This window comes from Siphateles boraxobius, unplaced genomic scaffold, assembly GCF_051911475.1.
Source record: "Siphateles boraxobius isolate OS27281-9 unplaced genomic scaffold, OSU_SipBor_1 31, whole genome shotgun sequence".
NCBI classification, from domain to species: Eukaryota; Metazoa; Chordata; class Actinopteri; order Cypriniformes; family Leuciscidae; genus Siphateles; species Siphateles boraxobius.
In genome coordinates this window covers 3,761,435-3,785,609 of record NW_027508931.1, presented here as the reverse complement: position 1 = coordinate 3,785,609, position 24,175 = coordinate 3,761,435, and the positions used below count along the sequence as shown (strand labels likewise).

Below are 24,175 nucleotides of genomic sequence, written 5' to 3'. Positions count from 1 at the left end.
TATCTAAATGTTGGTGTCTTATTTAGTAGAATTATGTTGCATGGGTCAAGACAACAAAAAAAAAATAATTTTTTTAAAGTAAATTTTGTATTATTATTAATTTATTTATTGATGATTGGTTGTGCAGATGCCTGTGATGTAATATTTAGTATATAATGTATAATATTTATAGCTTTTAATATTTATAAATGTTCATTTATTGTGGCCCTGTATTAGCCAGATCATTTGAAGCATATTGTATGTATTGTAGGCTATATTATAGCCTACACCGCGAAAATAGCCTGTATTTGACCAAAGTTCCGGAATAGTCAGTAAGCTGACTTTTAGATATAGCGTGGGGAATGTTTAAATGGTTGTCAATGAATATGGGACGCTAAATATAATTTGGGCTTTAATAAGATTTTCCCAATTAATAGGGAAGAATAAACCTGGTGTCCTCCATTGTTCTTCTTTTTTTCTAACAACAAAGCATTTGCATAAAATGAACAAAATAATCTCAATTTAAGAAGTGGGAAGTTTCTGATAGCATGTGAAGCATACTTTTCTGACACAGTGACAGTACCAAGATGACTTGTCTGTTTCTACGGGCAGCCTTCACTTTCTATTGGAAATTTCCTTCTTCCCACTTCTGAAGTCGTGGTTACGAGCTTGTCGCATTCAAGTGCTTGTTGTCAGAAAGAACAGGAACCATGGAGGACATGCTCTAAAATTATTCTGGCAGTCACCTCTTTTATTATTTATAAAAAAAATATTATTTATTATTTTCGTTAGTTTAAGGATTTACAAATACCACCACGGTTTAAACATTTTACAGCTTTCTTATTTTTTAAACTCGAACTTCTACCTTTATAATTAAAACATAGGCTTATTTCTCCCATAGTTTACATTTAAGCTAAATTTAGCTCGAATTTATAACATTCAAGACATTAAAATTAAAATTAGAAATAAAAATTCAATTAAAATCGAACAAAATATTTTCAAAACCGTTTAAATCTGTGCATGATGTGATCCCTAATAAATCTGGTGAGAACTTCACACAAATGAATGCAGCAAAACGTCCGTGTACGTCACAAGGGAACTGGTGTTTGACTTGCGTGACGTGTACGACTCCAACAACAGACTCCGGACGACAGACGTTTCCCGGTCAGTTTTGTTGTTTATTTTCTGTTAAGATATGATTGAGACCACATTACTTTGACATTCATTCGGCAAATTATATGCTGTCCGATAACAGAATTATATCAAAGTAATGTGCATTTTGCATTCAGATTTAATGTTAGAGGAACTATGATCACTGACGTCGTGTAAAGTGTCAGCTGTAGCTTTATAACGTGAACTCCTTTCAGTTTACAAGCCGGAACAGTGCAGTTAAAAGTCTTGTTAAATTCACATTATTCGTTTTGATTTGATTAAGTGTTTTACGAAGATGTGACAAGTACAAAAATATATCTTTATCTAAACAGCGAACGTCAGTGGTTGTATTACATGATGGAAGGGGATTCACCTTCAATAACACGTAGCGATGAATATCGACTTCTTGAAACATACTGCCAGAAGAGAAAGCCAAGGACCAGCCGGGGGCAAAGTGTCTGTATGTACAGCCTGGAGGCACAAACAGGTCAGACCAGAGAGAGATACTGTACTTGATAACTCTGTTTCTCTTTCAGAGATTCTAATGACATTGTCTGTAAAAAAAATAACAAAATAAATTAAAAAAAAAAAAACAGGTGGTGAGAAATATGGAAGTGTGACTGAAAAACTGACCCGGATTGTAGACAGCGGACTGCTTGTTGACGATGATGATGGGATAGAGCCAGATTCTGGTAAAGTGTAGGCTATTATTATACACATACACAGTCACTTCTTACATCAACATACGAGTCATCGAAATATAATCTTGCATAACAGTTTTAATTAACTATTCTTGACTGTAATTCTGCTATGTCCTTGTTTTTATAAAAGTAAGCAAAGATTTTATAGAGCAGCTTGTCGACTTACTGAAGAAATCAGGGGATGACTTAAATGAGAAGGTAATCATCATTATCTCTTTATAGTCTGTAGACTAACTGTTCAATTTAAAGTTATAAAATCCCATTTTATGTATTATTTAATAAATGTATTTATGTATTACTTAAATGTCCCATTTGCCTTCTCAGATTGAGAAGAACCATGAGCTTGTAGGATACCTGCAGTGTACTTTCTCTTATGACTTTTTTGAAAAACTGACCACAGCCTTCATTAAAAGTGTGGTACCAGAATTTCTTCAGAGCAGAAACAAACATGAGCAGATCGCCCTGACCTTTGAGGTCACCAGCAGACTCGGAGCTCTGGACCTTCACCCCATGAACAGGGTCATGGGATTCGGAGCTCAGTACCTGCAAAAGAACTTCACTCCCTGGGTTAAACAGCACGGTGGTTGGGTGAGAGTTTATGCACCATCTACATTTAATTACAATTTTCACAAAGCCTATTGTTGAAAAGTATTGTTTCAAATAAACTAGTTTACTGGAAATGAATGCAGCTTACTAAATGAAATAATTACAATAACGTGCAATATACTAAATACGTCACATCTTATTCACTATAGGAGAAAGCCTTTGACAATGAAGAAGTCCATTGACAAGATTGACTGTAAAATGGATGGTTATTATTAGTGATCTATGAGTCATATGATAAAATATGAATGTTTTTTTTTTACTTTTTATATTTAAATCTGTATATTCTCAGTATTGATGTACGATATATGTACTTGCTGACTATGTACTTGCAAATTACTATACATTTTTGTAAAATAACATTGTGTTAGTAAATTAAATGTGTCCTTAACGCATTGCTGCACACTTTTGAAATGTAAACCAAAATATAAAGCTAAAATATAATGCTTTATTGATTGAGAAGTTTGCTTTGTTGGCAACAAATAAAGCAAGCACCACAAACATACAAATACAGTAGGGCATTGGAATCAGAATAGTGTGTAGTTATTTTTATTTTTCATTATTATATGTACATATCAACTTCATTCACTTGCTACATACAGCAAACATATGAAGTTTAAATAAAATGCAAATCTGTTATAATTCTGTCTTAAGCACAACATTAGGCACAAAGAGGCAAAGACGAGATAAATATTAAATCTGTTCATTTTCTTTGTAAAGGAATAGTTCACTTAAAAATTAAAATTCTGTCATTTACTCACCCTCAAGTTGTTTCAAACCTGTATGAATTGCTTTCTTCTGATGAACACAAGGAAAGATATTTTGAAGAATGTTGGTAACCAGACAGTTGATGGACCCCATTGACTTTTATAGTAGGGGGAAAAAAAATACTATGGAAGTCAATGGGGTCCATTAACTGTTTGGTTACAGACATTCTTTAAAATATCTTTTGTGTTCAGCAGAAGAAAGAAATTAATACAGGTTTGAAACAACTTGGGGGTGAGTAAATGATGAAAGAATTTTAATTAAGTGAACCATTCCTTTAATTTATGTGACATATATCCTTATGACAAGGCAAGACTAATGGATGTTTAGCCCAGATAAATTAACATCACTGCAAATGTTACAGTATTAATGTAAATTGAATTTAATCATGTAAATCAGTTGTATTTGTATTCTACAATGAAGCACTGGTGACTCTGTCTAGATACCAAGATAAGTGTTCATTTTCCCCAAGGCATCGCAGACAGTGGTCAGGTCGCTGCGTAGATCTTGTACCACGTTCTCGATGCTCCTGGTGTCCTTCAATAAATCAATGCTCTGGGTGTATGGGTTGTAGTAGACCGAAAAAGGCCTCTTTATTGCTTTAGCAAATTCCCTGTTCAGAAGGAAAAAAATATTAAATTGATATAAGTATGACATACATTTATGTGATTAAATTAACAGCAAATGTGTCTCTTTTATACAGATGAAGTCTGTTAATAAAGTTTTAGATTTTTGTAAGATTTTCATGTAATTTGTTCATGACTGCGTGGATATATATTCTACCTCATTTTATCTTTTGCCTCTTCAAAACTCTCAGAGACAAAATAAACATCTTGAAATGTTGTAATGAGGCACTCCTGGTAGCATGTGGTTTTGGGATCAAACATCTTCACTTTTGCTTTTTCAGAAAGCGCATGCTGCATAATCAAAGAGGATTATACATTCAGTTAACTATTAACTTGACATTTGAATACTTGAGGTGTTTATGTATGGTTAATGAAGGGCTTCTTACCCTTAACTCTCCAATAGAAGACAGTAGACCTGCTCCATATGCCCTTAACTGACCATCCTGTTTGCACAGCCCAAACTCAATTGTGAAGAAATAGCACTGGAAAAAAAATCACAGTGGTTTATTGCATATTTCAGAGGTTTGGAAGCAAGATTATCTACAAGTTCCTTCAGACCCTTATGAGATGTACACACTCATATTGAGACTTCCAAACCCAGATCTGATTGTGTCTCAAAGTCTGCCATACAGAGCCACTGATATGATTTCAATGCAAATCCATGCAACCCAATACCATATAGATCAAACTTTACGCCATGAAAAAACTTCAGTGACCTTTTTATTTTTGTATCTAGTTAGGAACCTGCCAGTCAAGTTCCATATGACATTTAAAAATTCAATAAGCTGCTGTCACACTTACCGTTGCCAGCTTCTGCACATCCTCATCTGAAGAGCCTAGAGATGCAAGGCCAATCTCCTGAGAAAACTGAGCAAACTTGGGATCGGCCAGGAGTGGTACATGACCCAGAAGTTCATGACAGGTGTCTCTGAGGACATGAAAACAGTTAACAGGTTAGAAGTGATAAGAAAAATTAAGTTTTCTACACACAAAATAAAAGTGTGGGGCTTTTGCTCACGGTTCTGGTGTGTAGAGAGGGTCGGTGCTGTGACGTATATACTGAGTGCAATTAAACACTCGATAAGCCAGGCCGGCCAGGAAGTCTCGTGGTGACAGATATCCAGCCACAGGTCGTACAGTAAACCCTGATCTCTCTGCAAAGGTCACAACCCAAACCACCACATTAAATAGAGTTGACTTTCTTTGTCATAGAATGAGGGGGAATTAATAATGCAAGAAGAAAGCAGTTCCATGGTTTTCACATTTTTTTATTTTACCTCGTAAGAACAGAGACACGTCTTCCAGCTGTGGGATGTTGTTCTCTCTGTATCCACAATGCTTTGTGAGAAGAGGGAGGTTTTTCAAGTACTCGTGACAGGCATGAGTTGGATAGAGTTTTGTAAGTTCTCTGAAAACGACTCCCCATGTCTTCACTTCCTCTGGTGTGTATTCTATTCGTGGGATGGGCTGCCCACTGTTACACAAATGACATTCGGATTAATTTTAAGCAAGAAAAGTGGGAAAAAATGACTGTCATTTCAGTTAGTCAATTTGTAAGACTATTACTCCAACTGCAGTTTCATGTCATTTCCATTTATGTAATTGTAAACTGCCCGGCTGTTTGGATTTAAATAGGCAAATGCTTAAGAGTCTATGACTGGATATGTTTGGCAACAGTTCTTCTAACCCTAATTGATGGAGTGTGTTGCTTTCATTTCTTAAACAATCATGTAGGAAAACACATAATGGCCATAATCCAGGATGACAATGTCAAGATACATCAGGCTCAAATTGTGAAAGAATGGTTGGGAGTGAGCATGAAGAATCATGTTCATACATGAATTGGCACCTCTGAGTCCAGACCAAGATCTTGACCAAAAATGTATGCACCTCTTGATGGAAATAAATGCTGTGATGTTATTGGTCAAGATCTTATATTGACAATGCAAGAGTCAAGCACTCTGTAAAGTAGACACCAGCTCATCCCAAAGACTTTCAATGAATTTAAGGTCTGGACTCCAATTGAGGTCCAATTCATGTATGAACATGATTCTTCATGCTCCCTCCCAACCATTTTTTCACAATTTGAGCCTGATGAATCTTGGTTTTGTCAACCTGGAAAATGGCCCTGGTGTGTCTTCCTAAGAAACGAAAAGCTACACACTCCATCAATTAGGGTTAGAAGAATTGTTGCCAAACAAATGACATGCTAGAAATATAATAATCACTGCAATTATGATCCGATCATAGACTCTTAAGCATTTGCCCATTTAAATCCAAACAGCAACTTTTTTTTTGTCTGGGCAGTGTATTATGCATCTATTTTTAGTGTTGTTAGTGCCATGCTCTAATAATTGAGCTACAAGAACCCAATTGCAAAAAAACTACAAAAGTAAATAAACTATTATAATCTATACTAACAATTTATAGTTCATTGCAACCTCCACAAAGTACTTCCTCCTCTGCCGATACACCTTGTCTTTGAATCCCTGCAATAGAGAACAGAGAATAACTTTACTATAAGGTTTGATTTGTTAAAATTAGTTAAAGTCGGCATTAAACGGAAGTTGCAATAGTCTTTTCTTCCCTATTGCGATGTTAATCCAACGGAAACTGCTTCTTAAACAAAACAAAAAAATTAGGGGTTTGATTGGATCATGGGAGTAACAGATCCCGCCCTCATGCCGAAAAACATGTCATCAGTGAAGAGCTATCGTTTGAGGTCACATGATAAAAAAAAAAAAGATGTGCACAGATAAATAATTATAATAAACACTGCAATATTTTATATATATATATATATACTACTATTATTCAGTAATACCCATGTTAACAATGGGTTAACTTTAAATATAAACTTTAAATATAAATGTATTAGTCTATCTAGAAATTCACATTAACCCATAATTAACCTAACCTAACCCATAATTAATTAATGCTGTAAAAGTATTGTTCACTCCACCATTGGGCTAATTAACCTGTAACAGATTTACTTACCGGATGGTCAGCATCCAGTTCTGAGCCGTACATTAGCACTCTATGCGAACATTGGTCCAGCTCTGAGATCTTTTGGGGAAACCATGGAATTCCTTCCCCATCTGCCAATCCTCCCAAAACACACACACAGTCCAAACAGTCTGGAATAAAGAGGCAGATGAATCAGTAACAATATCACAGTCAAAATCCCAATTACACTGGCAATTCTTCCATAGAGAACTTACCAGTCTCTGCAGACCACACTTGTTGAGGTGTGTTATATGAGACAATGTTGACGTGGTCTTTCAGGTGCTGCACCAGCTCATTGAACTCTTTTTTTGTGCAGTTGCACTCTGCATATATCTCCACCTCATTGGGGACTCTCTTGGATCTGCGAGACTCAATGTGGGCCAAATTCACATGTTTCTCCTTTAAACATACAGCAAACAGAACAGCAGGATGTCACTTTGGTTTCATTTTCACTGTCTTAATCAAAACGTATTAATTTTAAACAAGTACTATGCATAAGGTTCCCTTATTAAAGTGTACTATTAATCTACCCCACCAAAGGATGAGCGGTTCACTAACCTGAAAGAGTCTTAGCGCTTTCACCAGACAGCCCACTTCATTCTTCAGAGAGAAAATCACTGCTAATTTCCCAAGGTCATAGGTGGATTTCTGTTCCTCTTTGTCAGGTCTTTCATCTATCCGATTAAAGGATGTCCTGCGGAGCTGCTTGGAGGTGTTGTTTAGTGAATATAAAACTCTTAAGATGCAGAAATGGGTTAAGATAAAAGCTTTTTTAAAAAAAGTAATTTAAGTAGTTTAAATTACAAGAGTGGTAATTAACAAACTCAAAAGAAGAATTTACACAATTTGACAATTTGACCAACTTAAAAATTTTTTGTCAAAAATTATACTGCATCATTGTGCGAAGTTCCAGCTGCCAAAGCTCTTAGTCAGTTATGAATTTAGTAAGAATACATTAAATTGGATTTGCCTCTACGTCCAGAATAACCAACAGACACTACGTTTTCCAGTTTAATTCAATGATTTATGTAAGCAACTAGTTAAAATAAAAAAAGACAACAGCAATTTAATATTTATTTGGAAAAAAACCATTTATTTAAAATGTATACTAAAATCACGGTTCATTCTAAACAAATAGTATGGCAATTTGACTATATAAAATGTGGCGCCCAAAATAGGGTCCATCAAACTGTTCAGTACTAACCATTGAGGTTGCAAGGTGTTGTTGGTCATACATTGCTGAATCCAAAGATAGTCCTCGCCGAGCCCAGTATTTGCTGGAGAACATCATCATAGCAGGTTGCATCTTCGGAACTACATCTTGACCCCTCTTCCTAAGTAGCCCAATAGGTGATTTAGGGGCTGTCTGCGGGACCTTCGCATTGGCTTGTAGTTCAGAGGACATAGTTACTGTCTCTTGAGAGGTCTTCTTTCCTTGCATTTCCTATGGCGAAGGTACTATTGTCTCAGACGATAGTTCTTTAAGCTGTCCCTTGGAGATCACAGGGAGCACTTTGCATGTGCCACAGTACCTGACACTCCTCCCCCGTCAGTATCAGAGCTGGGATTATATACTGTGACGAATGACGTTGAGAAGGGCCACTCTCGCACAGGGTAGGCTATCACTCATATTGGCTTTTGAGGGGATGGCTCTTCCAATAAGAAATGTTGACTCGTCCAAGACCTGATTGAAGTGGATAAGCTCATCTCACCCTCTAGGAGAAATGAATCTAGAGCAAAGTCATCAAGATTTCAAAATTCACATAAATGTGGCTTCATTTTACAGATGTGAAGGAGAAGAGGGGGAAGACATCACCCATCCATTTTGTAAGATATAAATGCTTTTGTACAGTTTATCCTTCAGAGGCAGGATTTAGAAACATGTTCAACATAGGAAAATAAGAGCTTTAGTGAGATTAGAGCATTCATTTCCATGAAGTATAAACCTAAATGTCAGCATTATTTATGTAAACGTCACCTCCTTTGAGGTCAGATGCATATTGTTTATGGTTTTGGCAAATACATACGTTTGTCAGTGCAAAAAATGCTGCCGTTTTTTTTAATGAAAGGGAGCTAGAAAAGAGATAACATTACTGTGGTGAGCAGTGAGCTATCAGCTTCCTCTGAGGCAATTTCCTGTGGAACAGGAAATGAAAGAGATGGAAGTTGATTCCGTGTGTCTTTGTTGTGGGCTGTGGTTATGAGTGGATAAAATACATTTCATCATCAATCAATATTTTCACCGACTCTCATCTGCAAATGTCATAGCAGGCCGACTGAACCAAGGCTACCGACTTTGAATAATCTCAAGCACAGTTGGCAGTTGGAACTATTGCCTTAAGTTTAGCCAAGCATATTCCTCACTTACTATTACTAAGACAGTTAAATGGTTTTGTTTTTGTGTGCCTTTGCAAATTGTAGCTAAGGTGACTACCTAATTACAAAGTACTCTTACCTAATTAAATCTCAAGTTATGTAACACATTAACTAATGTAATATTACATAACCCAAAATGTCTCTCTTCATTGGACAAAGACGTGGACAACAGCAGGTGCAATGGACATGTATGTTACATTTTGTGTTAAGTGTTATTTAAAAAGACTGAGTTCCACTTCTGCTAAATGAGAGAGAGAGAGAGAGAGAGAGAGAGAGAGAGAGAGAGAGAGAGAGAGAGAGAGAGAGAGAGAGAGAGAGAGAGAGAGAGAGAGAGAACTAACCAGTCAACAACAGCTGAAATATAACTCAGATTAATGGAAGACAGATTTTAATTTGAATCTGAATTATTTAGGAAAAGGGCAAACTGATAAGAACAAAAAATATATATAATATTCAACAATGGATACCCCACCTCTGAAACATTATGAAAACTCTCTCTATACAGTGAGAAGGAATGATTATTTCCATGAAAGACATTATGGTACAAGATATTACAAAAATAATGCTTTAGGATCCTTTTGGATCCTAGTTTTACATTCATATATTTTCTCTGCGATTTTTTGTTTTTCTTTTACAATGTGGCATTTGGTAGCAAATATCTACATGACACCCAACACTGTTCATCTTGCTGGAATACAGGGGATATAAAATCTGTACTATACATGATGTAGTGCTGTACACTAGGAAATGAAGGCTACTTTGCAGCCGTTGTGTGTTGTTTCTTTTAGATGGCTGTGGCCGTTGGAGACGACATGATCTTGTCTGTGTGAGGATCTTGGTGAGGTTTGAGGTGACTCAAGTATTCCATATTCACTGGTTTCTAATGCTGCAGAGGGTTCAGAGACTATATTGAGGCCCAGAATCTCACTCACTGAATGGGGCAAGTCCTTATAGGGAAAAAGAAGAGATTCAAAACTTGTATTACCGGAACAAAATTATCATTTTATAGAGATTTTGTTTTTTCATTTGACATTAAATACCCCATTATCTGCAATCATGCATATGACATACCTTACAATTCTTTATCTGCATACAGATAGATTCAGATTTGCTGAGGATTTCTTCGATGTCCAGTTTCATGGAGAGTTCATTTATATGCTGTAAAGAAAACATATCAATAGGTGAACCATTTTTCTCACAATCTAATTTATGTATGTTGCAAGATGTAGATACATATACTACTATTCAAAAGTTAAAGGTGCTCAAGAATTTTTTTGTTAGTTATTATCAATGTTGAAAACCGTTGTTCTGCTTACATTTTTTTTTTGGAAATCATGATATATTCAGGATTTTTTGATGAATAGAAAGTTTAAAAACATTTACAGCATTTGCTAAAAACTATTTATGAAACAAATTTCTGTATTGTCACTTTTGATCAATTTAATGCATCCCTGCCGAATTAAAGTATTCATTTTCAAATAAATAAATCTTACTGATCCTAAACTTCAGAATGGTATATAGTTAAGGCTAACCTTCAGGATTTCATTGAATCCATATTTTCTGTCCATTATTTTTTGTTTCTCAGAGTCTAAAATGGCACAGCACACCAGAAGGTGAAAGTTTTGGCAAGGCAGTCTGGTCCACATAACCTGAATGGGAAAATATAAATTGAAGAAAATGTTAATTCAAATGCCAAAATATAACACATAAGTATAATCAAAATTATAACAGACAGTATCTGCAGTGTACTGAGAAACAAAGAAATTGACTGATAGCCCCAAACAACAACAAAAAAGGATAGTTATTACACACCTCCCAAAGGCGAAGGACGTCCTGAAAATGTAGCTCTCTCTTAAATCGGATCAATAACCAGCGAAAACAGAAATACAAGTACCCAGAATCCTGTGCCTCTGTGAAAACACATAAATACAGTAGTAAAAACAATGCCTACAGATGGTCAACATTAATGAAAAAGACTATTTCTAATAAGTCTTCCTCTGGGTATCTTACCTAGGTAGTTCCAGAAGGCCAGATCTAGCAGACGAAGCAAAGTGCTGAGCTGAATTAGTTGGGTCTTCATCCCTTGCATCTGCTCTTCAAAGTTTTCATGCTGCCACAAACATTAGTGATAATTAAAGAGGTCCTATTATGCTTTTTAACATTTTCAACTTCCTTTAGTGTGTAATGTTGCTGTTTGAGCATGAATAAGGTCTGCGAAGTCCACACCAAAAGGGAGTTATTCTCTATATCAGTGCGCACTGTTTCTGAACTCCCTGAAACGCCTCAATTGTAGTCTTGAGTTTACTCCAGGACTGCAGAGGTCACAATTTTCAACATTTAAATAACTTGTAGGCAAGGCATACACACACACACAAAAAAACAAGGCCAGGTTAAATTTCATTAGTAGTGTGTTGAAACTTGCGGGAGTGAAAAAGGGGAGTGACATTTCGACAACACGCTCGAATCGGTTGACCAATCACAACACACTGGTCCAGTCGACAAATCAAAGCACATTGAGTTTTTCAAAAGGAGAGATTTCTTAGAGACCAGAACTAAACAGGTGTGCATTTCCCGAAAGCATCGTTAGCCAACTATGGTCGCAAGTGCATTCATTACCAACATGGATCAATGATTTGCCGTTTCTCGAAACGCAAACAATTTTTTGTTTCAAAAAATAGTTTGAACTTTCTATCCATCGAAGAATTTTGAAAAAAATAGTACACAACTGTTTTCAACATTGAAAATAATAATTAATGTTTTTTTGAGCATAAAATCAGCATATTAGAATGATTTCTGAAGGATCATCTGAAGGCTGGAGTAATGATGCTGAAAATTCAGCTTTCATCAGAGAAATAAATTACATTTTAAAATAAAATAAAATAGAAAAAAGCCATTTTAAATTGTCATAATAGTTCACAATATTACTGTTTTTTAAAAATCTTTTTTTAATATCAATTAAATGCAGTCTTGGTGAGCAGAAGAGACTTCTTTTAAAAGCATAAAAAAAATCTTACCGACCTAAAACTTTTGACCAGTAGTGTATATACTACATTTTGTATATTTTGACGTATTAACAATCAATGGCGTTTTTGCGCAAGGCAACCCTTGATGTATGAGGACGTCTGCGACAAACAAAAACAGTAGTCATTAGGTCCCATGTTCGATCCAGCAGCATCTCTGAGATCTCGAATAGATCAGCAGAAGTTATTACTCCTCCATCTGCGCGTGACGACATTAACGGCAGTCCTATATTGTTGAACCCATATGGTTTAAATGACAGAGGTGCGACCATGTTACTACGGTTTCGGGAAATAATGGTGAGTTGGTTAGTTTCTCCGACGGTGCATCATACTGTGGTAGTTATTCAGCATCGTACGGGAAACACCCCAGAGCGTTACTGACAGACTGGGAAGAGGTGCTGCAAAAATGTAAAATATGTGGGGAAATAATGTATTTTTCGTACATTCAAGATGGAAAATCTGTTCCAGTAAACCTCCAAAACAAAATCAAGATTTTAAAAAAGGGCATAATAGGACCCCTCTAAAAAAACGTTCTCCTATAATGGCTTAATATGCAGAGAAGTAACTAGAAGTAAACCATTTGTTGGTTGACTAATTTAGTCCATTTAAAGTGCTTCCCCACAACAGTGATAGCGTGAGGACAGAATCATGGCTTATTGATGCAGCCATATCTTCTCACACACAGCAAACCCAAGAGTGCTAAAGAGAGATGTGCTGTAAAAAACATATTGCATTACCATTTCATCCATGAAGGAAACAAAGCACCAGAAGGCATCTACTTCATTCTCCATTACAAAAAGGACGGGAGAGAGCAGGTCACTCATACCCTGCACGTACCCTGCACAGGAACAGGAAACTGGGTAAATACGTAATGTAAGCAATCGTAAAGCACTTAAGATTATCCATAATCTAAATTAAAGAATGTGCAATTAAATCACATTGAAACAAACTTAAGGATTTTCGCTGATTAGTGAAAACAAGGAATCAGCATGGGAGTATACATAATATAGTATACATAACAGTAGTTTACATGTAATCACTTACCTAAGTCAAAGTCGTACATGCAGTATGTCATCAGGATGTCATGTAGTAAAATCAAGCCAGGGTTGTCCAGGCCTTCGTAAAACTTGTTATTGCGGTCGGTTCGGTTCACATCTTTTTCTAAAAAGATTTAACAACCACAAACTGAGCTTCAGCCAGGTAGAGAAAAGCTGCATGGGAATATATTTCCAAAACTTTTTTAGAACAACTACAGAATAAAACTCGCAATGTAATTAAAGACATACCAATCAGGCTCCTGTAATCTCGTAACCTTGAGTTTCTCCTTTCCTGCTCCTCACTTACTGACTTCCACTGGAGCTTCATTCTGAAGTATTCATCACTGTTGAGAGAACACATGACGTTATGTATGCTTAATCTAACGAAAGAGAGCTTTAAACAAATGCTGTCGATTCTCTGAGGGAAACGTGCATACGTTTTACTCTTTTGCAGGAGCTTCCTTTCTTCATGAGTGCTGTTCCATGGAAAATAGCCAAGCAAAAACTTCCAAGCCTCTTTCCTCACTGCGTGACAAAGGCCCTGTTGAGAGACAACAGCAGCCTTGATGACTTACATCTTCTGAAACATTTATAAACATATCTAAACAGGTCAGGTCTAAGTGAAAGGAGTTGGACAAGAGGACACAGGAAAAATGAGACACTGCAACAGCTTATCTCAGACTCATCTCATTTTCAATCAAGTTATTGAAATTGAACATTATTTTTGTGTGTTTAACTTTTTTAAGCTAATGTGGAGGGTATGCCAAAAGGAAATCCACCCAAACAGATCAGATTGAGATGTTGGAACGCTGGTTTGGAAGGTATGTAGATTATGTAGAATATTAATATAAACGGTAAGATCTTTTTGAAAGAATGAATACTTTTATTTAGAAAGGCAGCATTAAATTGATCAAAAGTGAAAGACTTACATATTTTACATAAATGCTGTTTTTGCTCTTTTGAACTTTCAATTTAATCAAAGAATCCTGAAACAAATGTGATACAATATTTTTGTGGGAGGGAACCATGATACAACTGTTTTCGAGTCTTCGACATTGATAACATAAGATCTATTTCTTGAGCACCAAATCAGCAGTTTAGAATCATTTCTAAAAGATCAAATAACATTTTTAAAATCGAAATTATTTCAAATTGTAACGATGTTTCACAAAATTACTGTTTTTACTGTATTTTCCATCAAATAAATGCAGCCTTGGTTTCAAAAACATTTTAAAAATCAAACAGACCCAAAACTTTTAAACAGAAGTGTACGCGACTTCCTTTATGATGCAGAACAAAACCAAAAGGGTAAAAAATTCGGTAACTCATGACCTAAATGTTTGCAATCCACCACAAAGGTTACAGATAGGCCATGGTGATAAAACCACAAGCAAAGAAACGACTGCTGAAGACATAATAGACAGATATAGAATATCCTGTGGATCAGAAATGTAGGTACATTAATGAGTTACAGTAAGATATTCAAAGCAATATCTTACCCCTTTAAATATGACATCCTTTATGTGAGGTACATTGGTCATTCTTCCCTCTGAGTCCTGGTACTTTTCCCATTCTTCCATTGTTACCGGCCCTTTCCTTTGAACCTCTGGCCTCGATCCCAAATCAAGCTGAAACGAACACACACACACATCAAATAAATTTTCCATAACAATACTTTTGCACAGGATTCCTCATGTCGGCTGTCTGTGTCCAGACACAACTAAGTCAAAGTTAAGGCTGGAATTAGATCTGCACTCACTCTGGTGATGACTTCAAATCCAGGCTCTTCCTGCTGGTTAATCTCTAGTCCGGGAATAAGTTCTCCCAACAGATCCGCCACCTCCTCAGCAGGCCGCTGCTGACACTCTAATTCAGGCGCCCGGAATGCGTCAAAGAGGTAGTTAGTGACTTTGGAGAAGCCACCCAGCGTTGTAGTATAAGGATCTTTCTTGAATTTCTGTTCGATAGTGAAAATATTTTGAAGACAACTTTTAATTACAGACATGAATATTTTTATATCAAAGATCAATTCATGGAGGACTACTAGTACGATTCACAGTATAAACCACATACCTGAACAAAGTTATAGTTTGTATCATCCAGAAGATTCTCAAAGGACTGCGAGAAGGCTTTGTTATAAGAGCTGACAATCAAGATGCTTTCATCATCGGGACACCTTTGAAAGACAGAGACAATGATAATAAGATTCATTGTATAGACTTAATAAAGTAATACCATATATATATTTTTTTATTGTGCAAACAAAAAGAGTGTGACACTATTTACATGACAAATACAAAATAATCAAAGCAAACAAACATACATAACAGCCTATTTATTAACAGTCTATTCTGATAACTCCTGTATGTATATACATTTGTGTGTGTGTGTGTGTGTGTGTGTAAGCATATAAACAAAGGAACATCTAGATATAAACAGACATAATAGTAAAAACAAATAATAATGAAAATAATCATTTTAAGAGTACACATAAGTATTCGACTTGTAAACATATGACATCACTGGCCATATCGCTCTGTGGTTTGAATGACGACAGAAGCTGAGCCAACAAAGCCCACCCTGTGTTTCATTATGGAGTCTTAAGATAAGAACTTTAATAACAGCTATCATTTCCTAGGCAGGGCTGAATTCAGCATGCTTACGGGCGGATTTAATCTGGTGTGATATTTAACGCAGGGGAGAGGAGTGTCTTCCTGTCCCTTTCATAAAGCCTTAACTCTAAACGAACAGCTGCTGTTCGACCTTACATGAATCATGCTCACACCCTCTTGCCACAGAACACATGCAAGACTTCCTCAAAGGTGCCGAGATATTCCATCTCGTTTGCATGCAGATTGGGTTACATTTTGATGACTTCAGTTTTAAAGGAGGAAGTGTTTGGACGAATAATTCTGATTGTGAAATGCCCGTGGTATTTAGTGAATTAAAAGTCAGTGGTCACTTTTAAGATAAGAACAAGACGACTGAAAATATAAAGCCATGTTCATTCAGAGGAAGACATCTGACGCTACAGTTATGTAAAAGCTGACATGCTAATTTGTTCTCTCAGAAACAAAGGAAGATTTGCATTACTTGTGCACTATTCTATGCCATTTTTTGTATAAATTAGGGATGCGCCAATACCTATTTTAACAAACAACTATTGGCAGATTCCATTACCAATATTTGTCACTTGCTCTCTCATTTGAACTTTAGTCATTAAAATGGATTAGTGTTTTGATCATGTTAAATTAGCAAAGTTCAAAAACATGTACGTTTTAACTAGTGCTGTCAAATCGATTAATCGCGATCAATCGCATCTAACATAAAAGTTTGTGCTTACATAATATATGTGTGTATACCAAGGTTATTATAGTTTTGCATTTTTCATTAGTTTTTATTTTTATTTCGTTTTGAATTTTTGTTTTCAAATTCAGTTTAGTTTTAATTAGTTTTTAAAGTGGGTTTGCTAGTTTAGTTTAGTTTTTATTTTTTGAAAATGCTTAGTTTTAGTTTAGTTTTTATTAGTTTTAATGTTAGTTTTAGTCTTTTTTTGGATTTTGGGTTATTTGTCAGGGGCAAGATTCAAAAAGGTCAGAAAAAGAATTGTGTAATAATAACTCAACGAAAACATCATACAATTTTAGAGATATATATTCAACAATAAAACCAGTACATAAAATGTACATATGGGCACAAATATGTAAACAGTCTGCACAAGACTCCGCAGTAAAGTGCAAAATGTGTAAGTGACGTGTGCCAGGAAAAAAAACTAAATAGCAAACAGACTAAAGACGACATAAACTGCATTTCTAAATAAGTAAGAAATATTGTGTATTGCCTATCTTGCTAGGTAAGTCTTGCTAGTCTTTGTCCTATTTAAAGTAGGCTAATACTGAACGTGAAACAAAATCTGGAACAAAAAAGTGGATTAACAGTTTTCTAGCAATATTAATTATTAAAATGAAGCACAAAAAAAGAGTTCATACCCAAACAGAGTATTAAAAACCTCATTGCAAGGTAAGTATTGCTAGTCTTTGTCCGATTTAAAGTAATACTGAATATGAAAATAAAAATTGAAAAAATCTGGAACAAAAAAGTAGATTAAAAATGTATTAAAACAAAAATAATACTCAAGAGTATTAAAAAACTCAAAATACATGGAGAAAATCATTGAGCAAATACAGGCTATTTCTCATTAAAGAGCAGTGAATTCTTTTCTCTTTTTATTTTGTTGTTTGTTGATATTAAGTGCACAGACGGCATTAGGTTTATTACGCACTGTCACTTTAAGACCGAGTGCAGATCCAATTGCACTGATGCACATCCGATATTCTCACAACTGTATGTTCTGTAAAGACATAACTGACTGTGTTTGCATGAATATTCTCCAAAACGGACATTTATACATAATGCTGTGTATTTGTCCATTCAGACGCGAAAGAGAGCTCAATTCAGTCCTCGCGCGCTGTATAGCTGTCTATCATTTGTCATATAGTAATAACACCTTGTTTTATTTTATTTTTTATAAGTTATGAGCTATAAATAATTAAAGTGTGATATTTAAATTACGCAATTGAAAGTGCGCAGCTCTGAATGCACGAGCTCTGCCTAGCACACACAAACTGACAGCTTTACCGCTTGTTTCGCTATTTGTTGCGCTTATCAAGTTAATGGTTACATTTCGGAGATATCAAGTAGCTATATAAAGCTACATTAAACTTTCCACACACATCGCAATGACGATGATAAATGTTATTTTTTATTAATTGAGCCACGGATTATCCAAAGCGTCCGACTCCGCGGTATTAAACATATAGGCTACATATAAGGCACACTGTCTAACATTCGCACAACCTTTGAACTAAAAATAAAATAAAAAGTGCATTCATCTTTTGCATGACGCGGGCCATAAAATTAATGTCGGACCGGCTACTCATCTGTATTGAATAATGACATAACATTATTTAATATTTGAATCACAGCTTATATATTTGACATCGACAACCCAAGTGCATTTTACCTCAAATTTGCGACTAGTTAACTTTCTAAAGAAGACGCAATCGCTTCTCGGGTCGACATTAACACACAGACAATAATGTATTCAGAATTAAAAATATTTTTGCACCACTTTTTGTGTGATTGTGTAAAGGTGTTCACGAGATACCAACCTTTCGCGAACTTGCTTTCAACGTCGAACCCTCGTTTTCATGGAGACGCGGTGTGCACGGAGGGGAGGGGCTGTGTGTGTGTGAGTGTGTGTGTGTGTGCGCGCGCGTGCATGTGACAGAGAGACGGAGGGAGAGCAGGGAAAGGAAATGCAGCTGAACGAATACACTGCGTGTTTTAAATAGCGTTAAAAATGAAAGACATTGACAAAGACGAAAACTAAGGACATTTACTCTATTATTTTATTTTATTTTAGTTAGTTTTGCCAAACACACATTACAGTTTTAGTTAGTTATCGTTTTTTTGTAATGCCTCGTTTTTATTTTTATTTTAGTTAACGACAATGTTTTTTCCCACCTAGTTTTCGTTTTTTCGTTCGTTTTCGTTAACGATTATAACCTTGGTGTATACGTATTATAAATGTTTTTATTTGTTGTATTTATATGTAAGCACACACACAACACATTTTTTGTGTACAAATATATAGGTATATACCTAGCATTGACCTACAGTAATCACACACACAATATATATTCAATTAATATATATATATATTAATCTAATATATATATATATATATACACATTTATATATATACACACACACACACACACACACACACATACATACATATATATATATAAAATGTAAACCAACTTTTATGTTAGATGCAATAAATAGATTTGAGCCCACTAGTTTTAACTGATTTCAATGTATTAAAAATATATAATATATAATTAATATATTTAATATAATGTTATATTATACACAAAATATTTTTTAATGAATCAAATTTTTATTATATTTATTAAAATATAAAAATTTTCAAATATTTTATCACATTTTCAGCTATAATAAGAGCGTAGTATTGAGCTGAGCTGTAAGCAAATGTTGTACAATATCTTATTGGAATATAGTGGTCGACCGATATATCACCACGGCTGATATATCGGCCGATATTTAGCTTTTTTTTTAATATCGGCATCGGCCGATAAGTTTTTCTGATTGGCCGATGTGTTGGAAGCGGGACTTTTATTTTGACGGCGCTGCAGACTTTTATTTTGACGGGCGGCGCTGAGAACACCAGCACCTGAGAAGTGAACGGCAGCGCCTGAATCGGATCACACAGCGCTCACTCACATTCTACGTCTCTCTGTCAGTCATATCTAATACTTTGTTAGACAGAAGTCACAGAACCGGTGGCTCCAGAACTGGTAATCAAAGAAAGTAAATGGTATGCGAAAAGTAATGCGTTTGCTTTTATATTATTTTTAACCGAAAAGGCAAACAATCTAAAAATTACTTTCTCATTTACCGTCAACATTCAGCAAAAACGCATCTACATAATTTAAACAAATCTCTGAATATCTAATAAACATTTAATTTCACAAACCTTGCAGATTTAATCGAATCCAGCTGTGATATCTTGTGAAGTGTGCATTTGTAGCCTGCATAAACGTGTTCCTGCGAGTGACAGTCCGTGCGAAGTGAGTAAATGTGAACAGAAGATCAGCTTCACAGGAGAACCGATCGAAACACTTTAAATCCTTCATTTTAAAATATGCTGTGCTATATCCAGTTGCCCACTGTGTCATATTCATGTCGTTTTCACTGTGTGCTGTATGTAAAATTAGCGTTACCTTGTCAAAAATTAAGTAAAGTAAAAAGTAAATCAAGTAAAAAAAATATGATTGTAACAGGGCACTCAGTAATCTGGTAATTTCATGCGCACTGATAGTGTTTACTTCCTTTTTATTCACATATTCATATATTTTTAAACAATTACTTTATTTGTGAAAAATACTGTAATAGGATTGCAGATTCAAGAAGTTGCCATCTAAAGTATAGGGCCTAAGCAATTTATCTAATTTATTAAATATTGATTTATATAAATATAAAGTGAGTGTGTATATATATTATATATGTGTGTGTATATATATATATATATATATATACATATATATATATATATATATATATATATTTGATATATAAATATAAATATCGGCTTTATATCGGCCATCGGCCACCCTGCTCTCTAAGATATCGGCATCGGCCATCAAAAAAAACATATCGGTCGACCACTATTGGAATATCATTCTGTTTGCGCAAGATCTAAATGATATCTGTTTTTCAGATTTTACCATAGTTAAAATCATTCCATGGATCTTACCCCACAAGAAAATACATACAGAGAAATGATTAAATAAGAGTGCAGGTTCTGTGCAGCAATGCTTATATGTATTCAAAATTATTTATAAAAAAATCTGTAACTCATGTCTACACTCTACTGGTCTAATGCTGTAATGAAAAAAGCATGCAAAATAATTTAGATCTTTAGATCTTGCGCAAACAGAATGATATTCCAATAAGATATTGCACAACATTTGCTTACAGCTCAGCCAAAGATAAGGCTTGATCCATTGAAATAAAATCAACCCATACTGCACTCACTCGTTGATCTGAACTGATTTCCTCAGGCTATCCAGGAACGCTGTGCTCCCTCCCTGGTGGAAATGAATAGCTGGCAGTGCTGTGCCATCCTTCAACCGGAAAATGATGTTTGACCAGCCCTCACATTTGACTGTGATAGACCTGAGGTCACACACATTAAAAGAGAAGGCCCACTTGTTCCGGTCATTTGCGTGGTTTGATCCACCTGTGACAATAAATAATACGCTTTGTTACCATTACAGATTTCCATCTGGTTTTGGAAAGAAAGGGCCATAGGCAAAATTCAGTGACTGATGCACAAGTTATCTTGCTGACATTTTCTGTTAGGTACTGGGTAAAATGCACGGTGAAAGCAATTTGATGCAAAAGAGGTATTTTAGCCACATTTGACTTAATTGTTTTACCATCTCCATGTGTGTGGGCTTTTCTCCGGAATGAGACCGCATTGATCATATCCCACTCGGTTTCATAGCTCAGCTGATGGTCGACAGGACGATGAGGGTTGTCTTCTGAACTCTGAGTCCATTCCACCACTGAGCTGGAGTCCTTCACACAATCATACAATCAAGTTATCCTTCCTAATTCAGAAAACTATTCAGAATACTAGTACAGAGCACATAAGAACTGTTTGAAGCATTTTAACATATATTTGCAAACTCTCACAGATGAAACGGGTAACAAACCTTGCAGGCACACAGTATGTTTGAGGGATCTGTATCCTCCAGGGGTTTATATTCCACAAGGGTTTCACCATCCTACAGTTAAAGAAGAAAAAAATTATATTGGGAGAGATTGTTAGATGGCTGTGATTTTTACAGACATTTCAAAAGCCGGTAGTTCGGACTTCTCAGATATATATATACTACCATTGAAAAGTATGGAGTAAGTTCGATGTTGTTCGAAAGAAATTAATATTTTAATTCTGCAAGGATTCACAAAATTAAACAAAAGTGACAGTAAAGATATGTATAAAGTTATAAAATATTTTTAAATAAATGCTGTTCAATCATAAATCATGTTTTTTTCAAAACTGTTTTCCACATTGATGATAATAAGAAATGTTTCCTGAGCACCAAATCAGGTTATTATAATGATTTCTGAAATTTCATTTGACGCTGAAGACCGGATTAAAAGTTCAGCAATTTTTAATTATATTTCACAATATAACTGTTTTACAGTATTTTTGATCAAATAAAATGCAGCCTTGGTAAGCATAAGTATCTTCTTTCAAAAATACACATATATTAAAAACAAATTATCCTAAGCTTTTTGAACTGTAGTAACAGTGACACAAGAATGTGGTACACCATCTTATGTATGTCCCGTGGACCCAGTTCAGGTAAAACTTAAAGGAATCATAACAATCCTGAAAAACACACTCGTTTAATATAAATAATATTATCACTGACAACCACCATACCTTATCAACAATCCTGAGGAACCCCGATATTAAATCCTGATCCTCAGATTCATCTAGAGATGAGTGAATGAAGACTCCCTCATGTTCAAACACCACCTACAAACACAAAGAAACATGTATTGATAAAACATTTGAGTTTCATTATTATAAGCCAGTTTATTATAAGTTTCAGTAATCTGCTACCTGTGCCTTTAAATGTCTTAGCCTGAGCCCTGAACTGACAGCTCCTGTCATACTGACATAAACAATGTTCTTGAAGACTCCCCAACAATAAATGGCATTATGGTGGCCAAGATACTTGATGACACATGTGTAACAGACACGAGAAAACGATACACACGAAAATTAGATTATGTAGTGCAAATAAATAGTTAATAAATAGAAAAAAAACATTAATATGTAACGTTAAAGCTAGTTTTCTTACGGCCTGAATTCAAAGGAATCAGCTGATAAACATTCAGTCATCAAGCTCAAAACATCTGCCAGACAGCTCATGACTCAACACTACCGTTAGTTAAAGTAACTTACAAACACAACTCTGATTATTTGTCTTTAGAGTCCAGACGCCCCGAATACGTTCGATATTGGCAACGGAAAAGATACTTCTAACGTCCGTTTTTTATTTTTTGCAGTTTGATCAGCTGTATGTCAGTGGGTTTGGCAGCTAGCAGCCAGGCTAACTGTTGCTAAACACAGCAGTTTCCCAGACCAGTGTATCATATATTTCCCAGCACCGACATTTCAAAAAGCAGGTCAAACACAATATCTACATCACAACCCACGGAAAAAGATCGGTAAAATTGAGCTATTTGTCATTTTGACCGTGTATTGACTTATAAAGCAGCATGCTCAGTACCTTGGGAGGAGTTGTGGCCGCCATGTCGACTGCTAAATAGACGACGTAGCACCGCTCACGTGCCTGTCAGCGATCCACAACAACACTGACGAGTCATTTTCCGCATGGCCAACGCCGCGCATGCGCACGGACATTGAATTTTCAAGTTACAAAACGTATAAATCCATGCATGCTATTTGAATATACCTCTAACAAAAAATCAGCCATATAACTATTACATCGTTTCAACTACATATTTACTGATTTTTGTTAATGTTTGAATAAAATAAGGAATTTTAAAAAAGTCGGTGGAAAACAATCTAATATTGGGTGCGATTGACATATTTTACTTTATGAAGGTGATGTTTTCCAAATAGAATAATCATTTTAATGTTCTTTTTTAAAAAATCTCTATATAATTACAATATATATATATATATATATATATATATATACACACACACACACACATATATATAATATATATATATATATATATATATATATATATATATATATATATATATATATATATATATATATATACACACACACATATATAATATATATACACACTCACTTTATATTTATATAAATCAATATTTAATAAATTAGATATATTGCTTAGGCCCTATACTTTAGATGGCAACTTCTTGAATCTGCAATCCTATTACAGTATTTTTCACAAATAAAGTAATTGTTTAAAAATATATGAATGTGTAAATAAAAGGAAGTAATATATATATATGTATATATATATGTGTGTGTGTGTGTATATAGCACTGTAACGACCCATGAACAATCAATTAAAAAATATTCACAAATCTTTGATTTGATTGTCAAAGATACTCTATTATTATTGTCGTCGTCATCATCATCATTATCATCATTATTATTATTATTATTATTATTATCATCATCATTATTATTATCATTATTATTATTAATAATAATAATAATAATACGTATTGTTGTTGTTGCTATTGTATACTTGTTTGTACTATTAAATGTGAGTTCGTTTTTGCATGAATA

At 35.0% G+C, this 24,175-nt stretch overlaps 3 protein-coding genes across 4 annotated transcripts; 1 reads left to right on the top strand and 2 right to left on the bottom strand.

Moving 5' to 3' along the window:
* The first annotated feature begins 667 nt into the window (after window positions 1-667).
* On the top strand, window positions 668-3,938 carry LOC143696745 (apoptosis facilitator Bcl-2-like protein 14). The gene is made up of 6 exons (XM_077193393.1): window positions 668-1,143; window positions 1,464-1,618; window positions 1,728-1,823; window positions 1,963-2,030; window positions 2,157-2,420; window positions 2,588-3,938. The coding sequence occupies exons 2-6, from the start codon at window positions 1,486-1,488 to the stop codon at window positions 2,618-2,620; spliced, it is 594 nt and encodes a 197-aa protein (XP_077049508.1). The 5' UTR covers window positions 668-1,143; window positions 1,464-1,485; the 3' UTR covers window positions 2,621-3,938.
* Window positions 2,982-8,378, bottom strand: tph2 (tryptophan hydroxylase 2 (tryptophan 5-monooxygenase)). Of its 2 annotated transcripts, none has more exons than XM_077193392.1 (11): window positions 8,037-8,378; window positions 7,391-7,534; window positions 7,048-7,231; window positions 6,824-6,963; window positions 6,248-6,315; window positions 5,104-5,300; window positions 4,845-4,980; window positions 4,628-4,754; window positions 4,213-4,308; window positions 3,984-4,117; window positions 2,982-3,813 (listed from the first exon to the last, which is right to left on the bottom strand). In XM_077193392.1, exons 1-11 carry the CDS (start codon window positions 8,271-8,273, stop codon window positions 3,639-3,641), a joined length of 1,638 nt encoding a protein of 545 aa, XP_077049507.1. In that variant the 5' UTR covers window positions 8,274-8,378; the 3' UTR covers window positions 2,982-3,638. The 2 variants fall into 2 exon arrangements, with proteins under 2 accessions (XP_077049507.1, XP_077049506.1); XM_077193391.1 differs by having other exon boundaries at window positions 3,639-3,813; window positions 7,391-7,537; window positions 8,037-8,362.
* Window positions 8,379-9,579: 1,201 nt separating this feature from the next.
* tbc1d15 (TBC1 domain family, member 15) lies at window positions 9,580-23,270 on the bottom strand. Its single transcript, XM_077193390.1, has 17 exons — window positions 23,165-23,270; window positions 22,309-22,404; window positions 21,572-21,643; window positions 21,293-21,434; window positions 20,889-21,093; window positions 15,339-15,441; window positions 15,025-15,222; window positions 14,765-14,893; window positions 13,703-13,806; window positions 13,515-13,609; window positions 13,273-13,389; window positions 12,966-13,066; window positions 11,219-11,318; window positions 11,021-11,118; window positions 10,741-10,857; window positions 10,280-10,366; window positions 9,580-10,155 (listed from the first exon to the last, which is right to left on the bottom strand). Exons 1-17 carry the CDS (start codon window positions 23,186-23,188, stop codon window positions 9,949-9,951), a joined length of 1,995 nt encoding a protein of 664 aa, XP_077049505.1. The 5' UTR covers window positions 23,189-23,270; the 3' UTR covers window positions 9,580-9,948.
* Window positions 23,271-24,175: the final 905 nt, after the last annotated feature.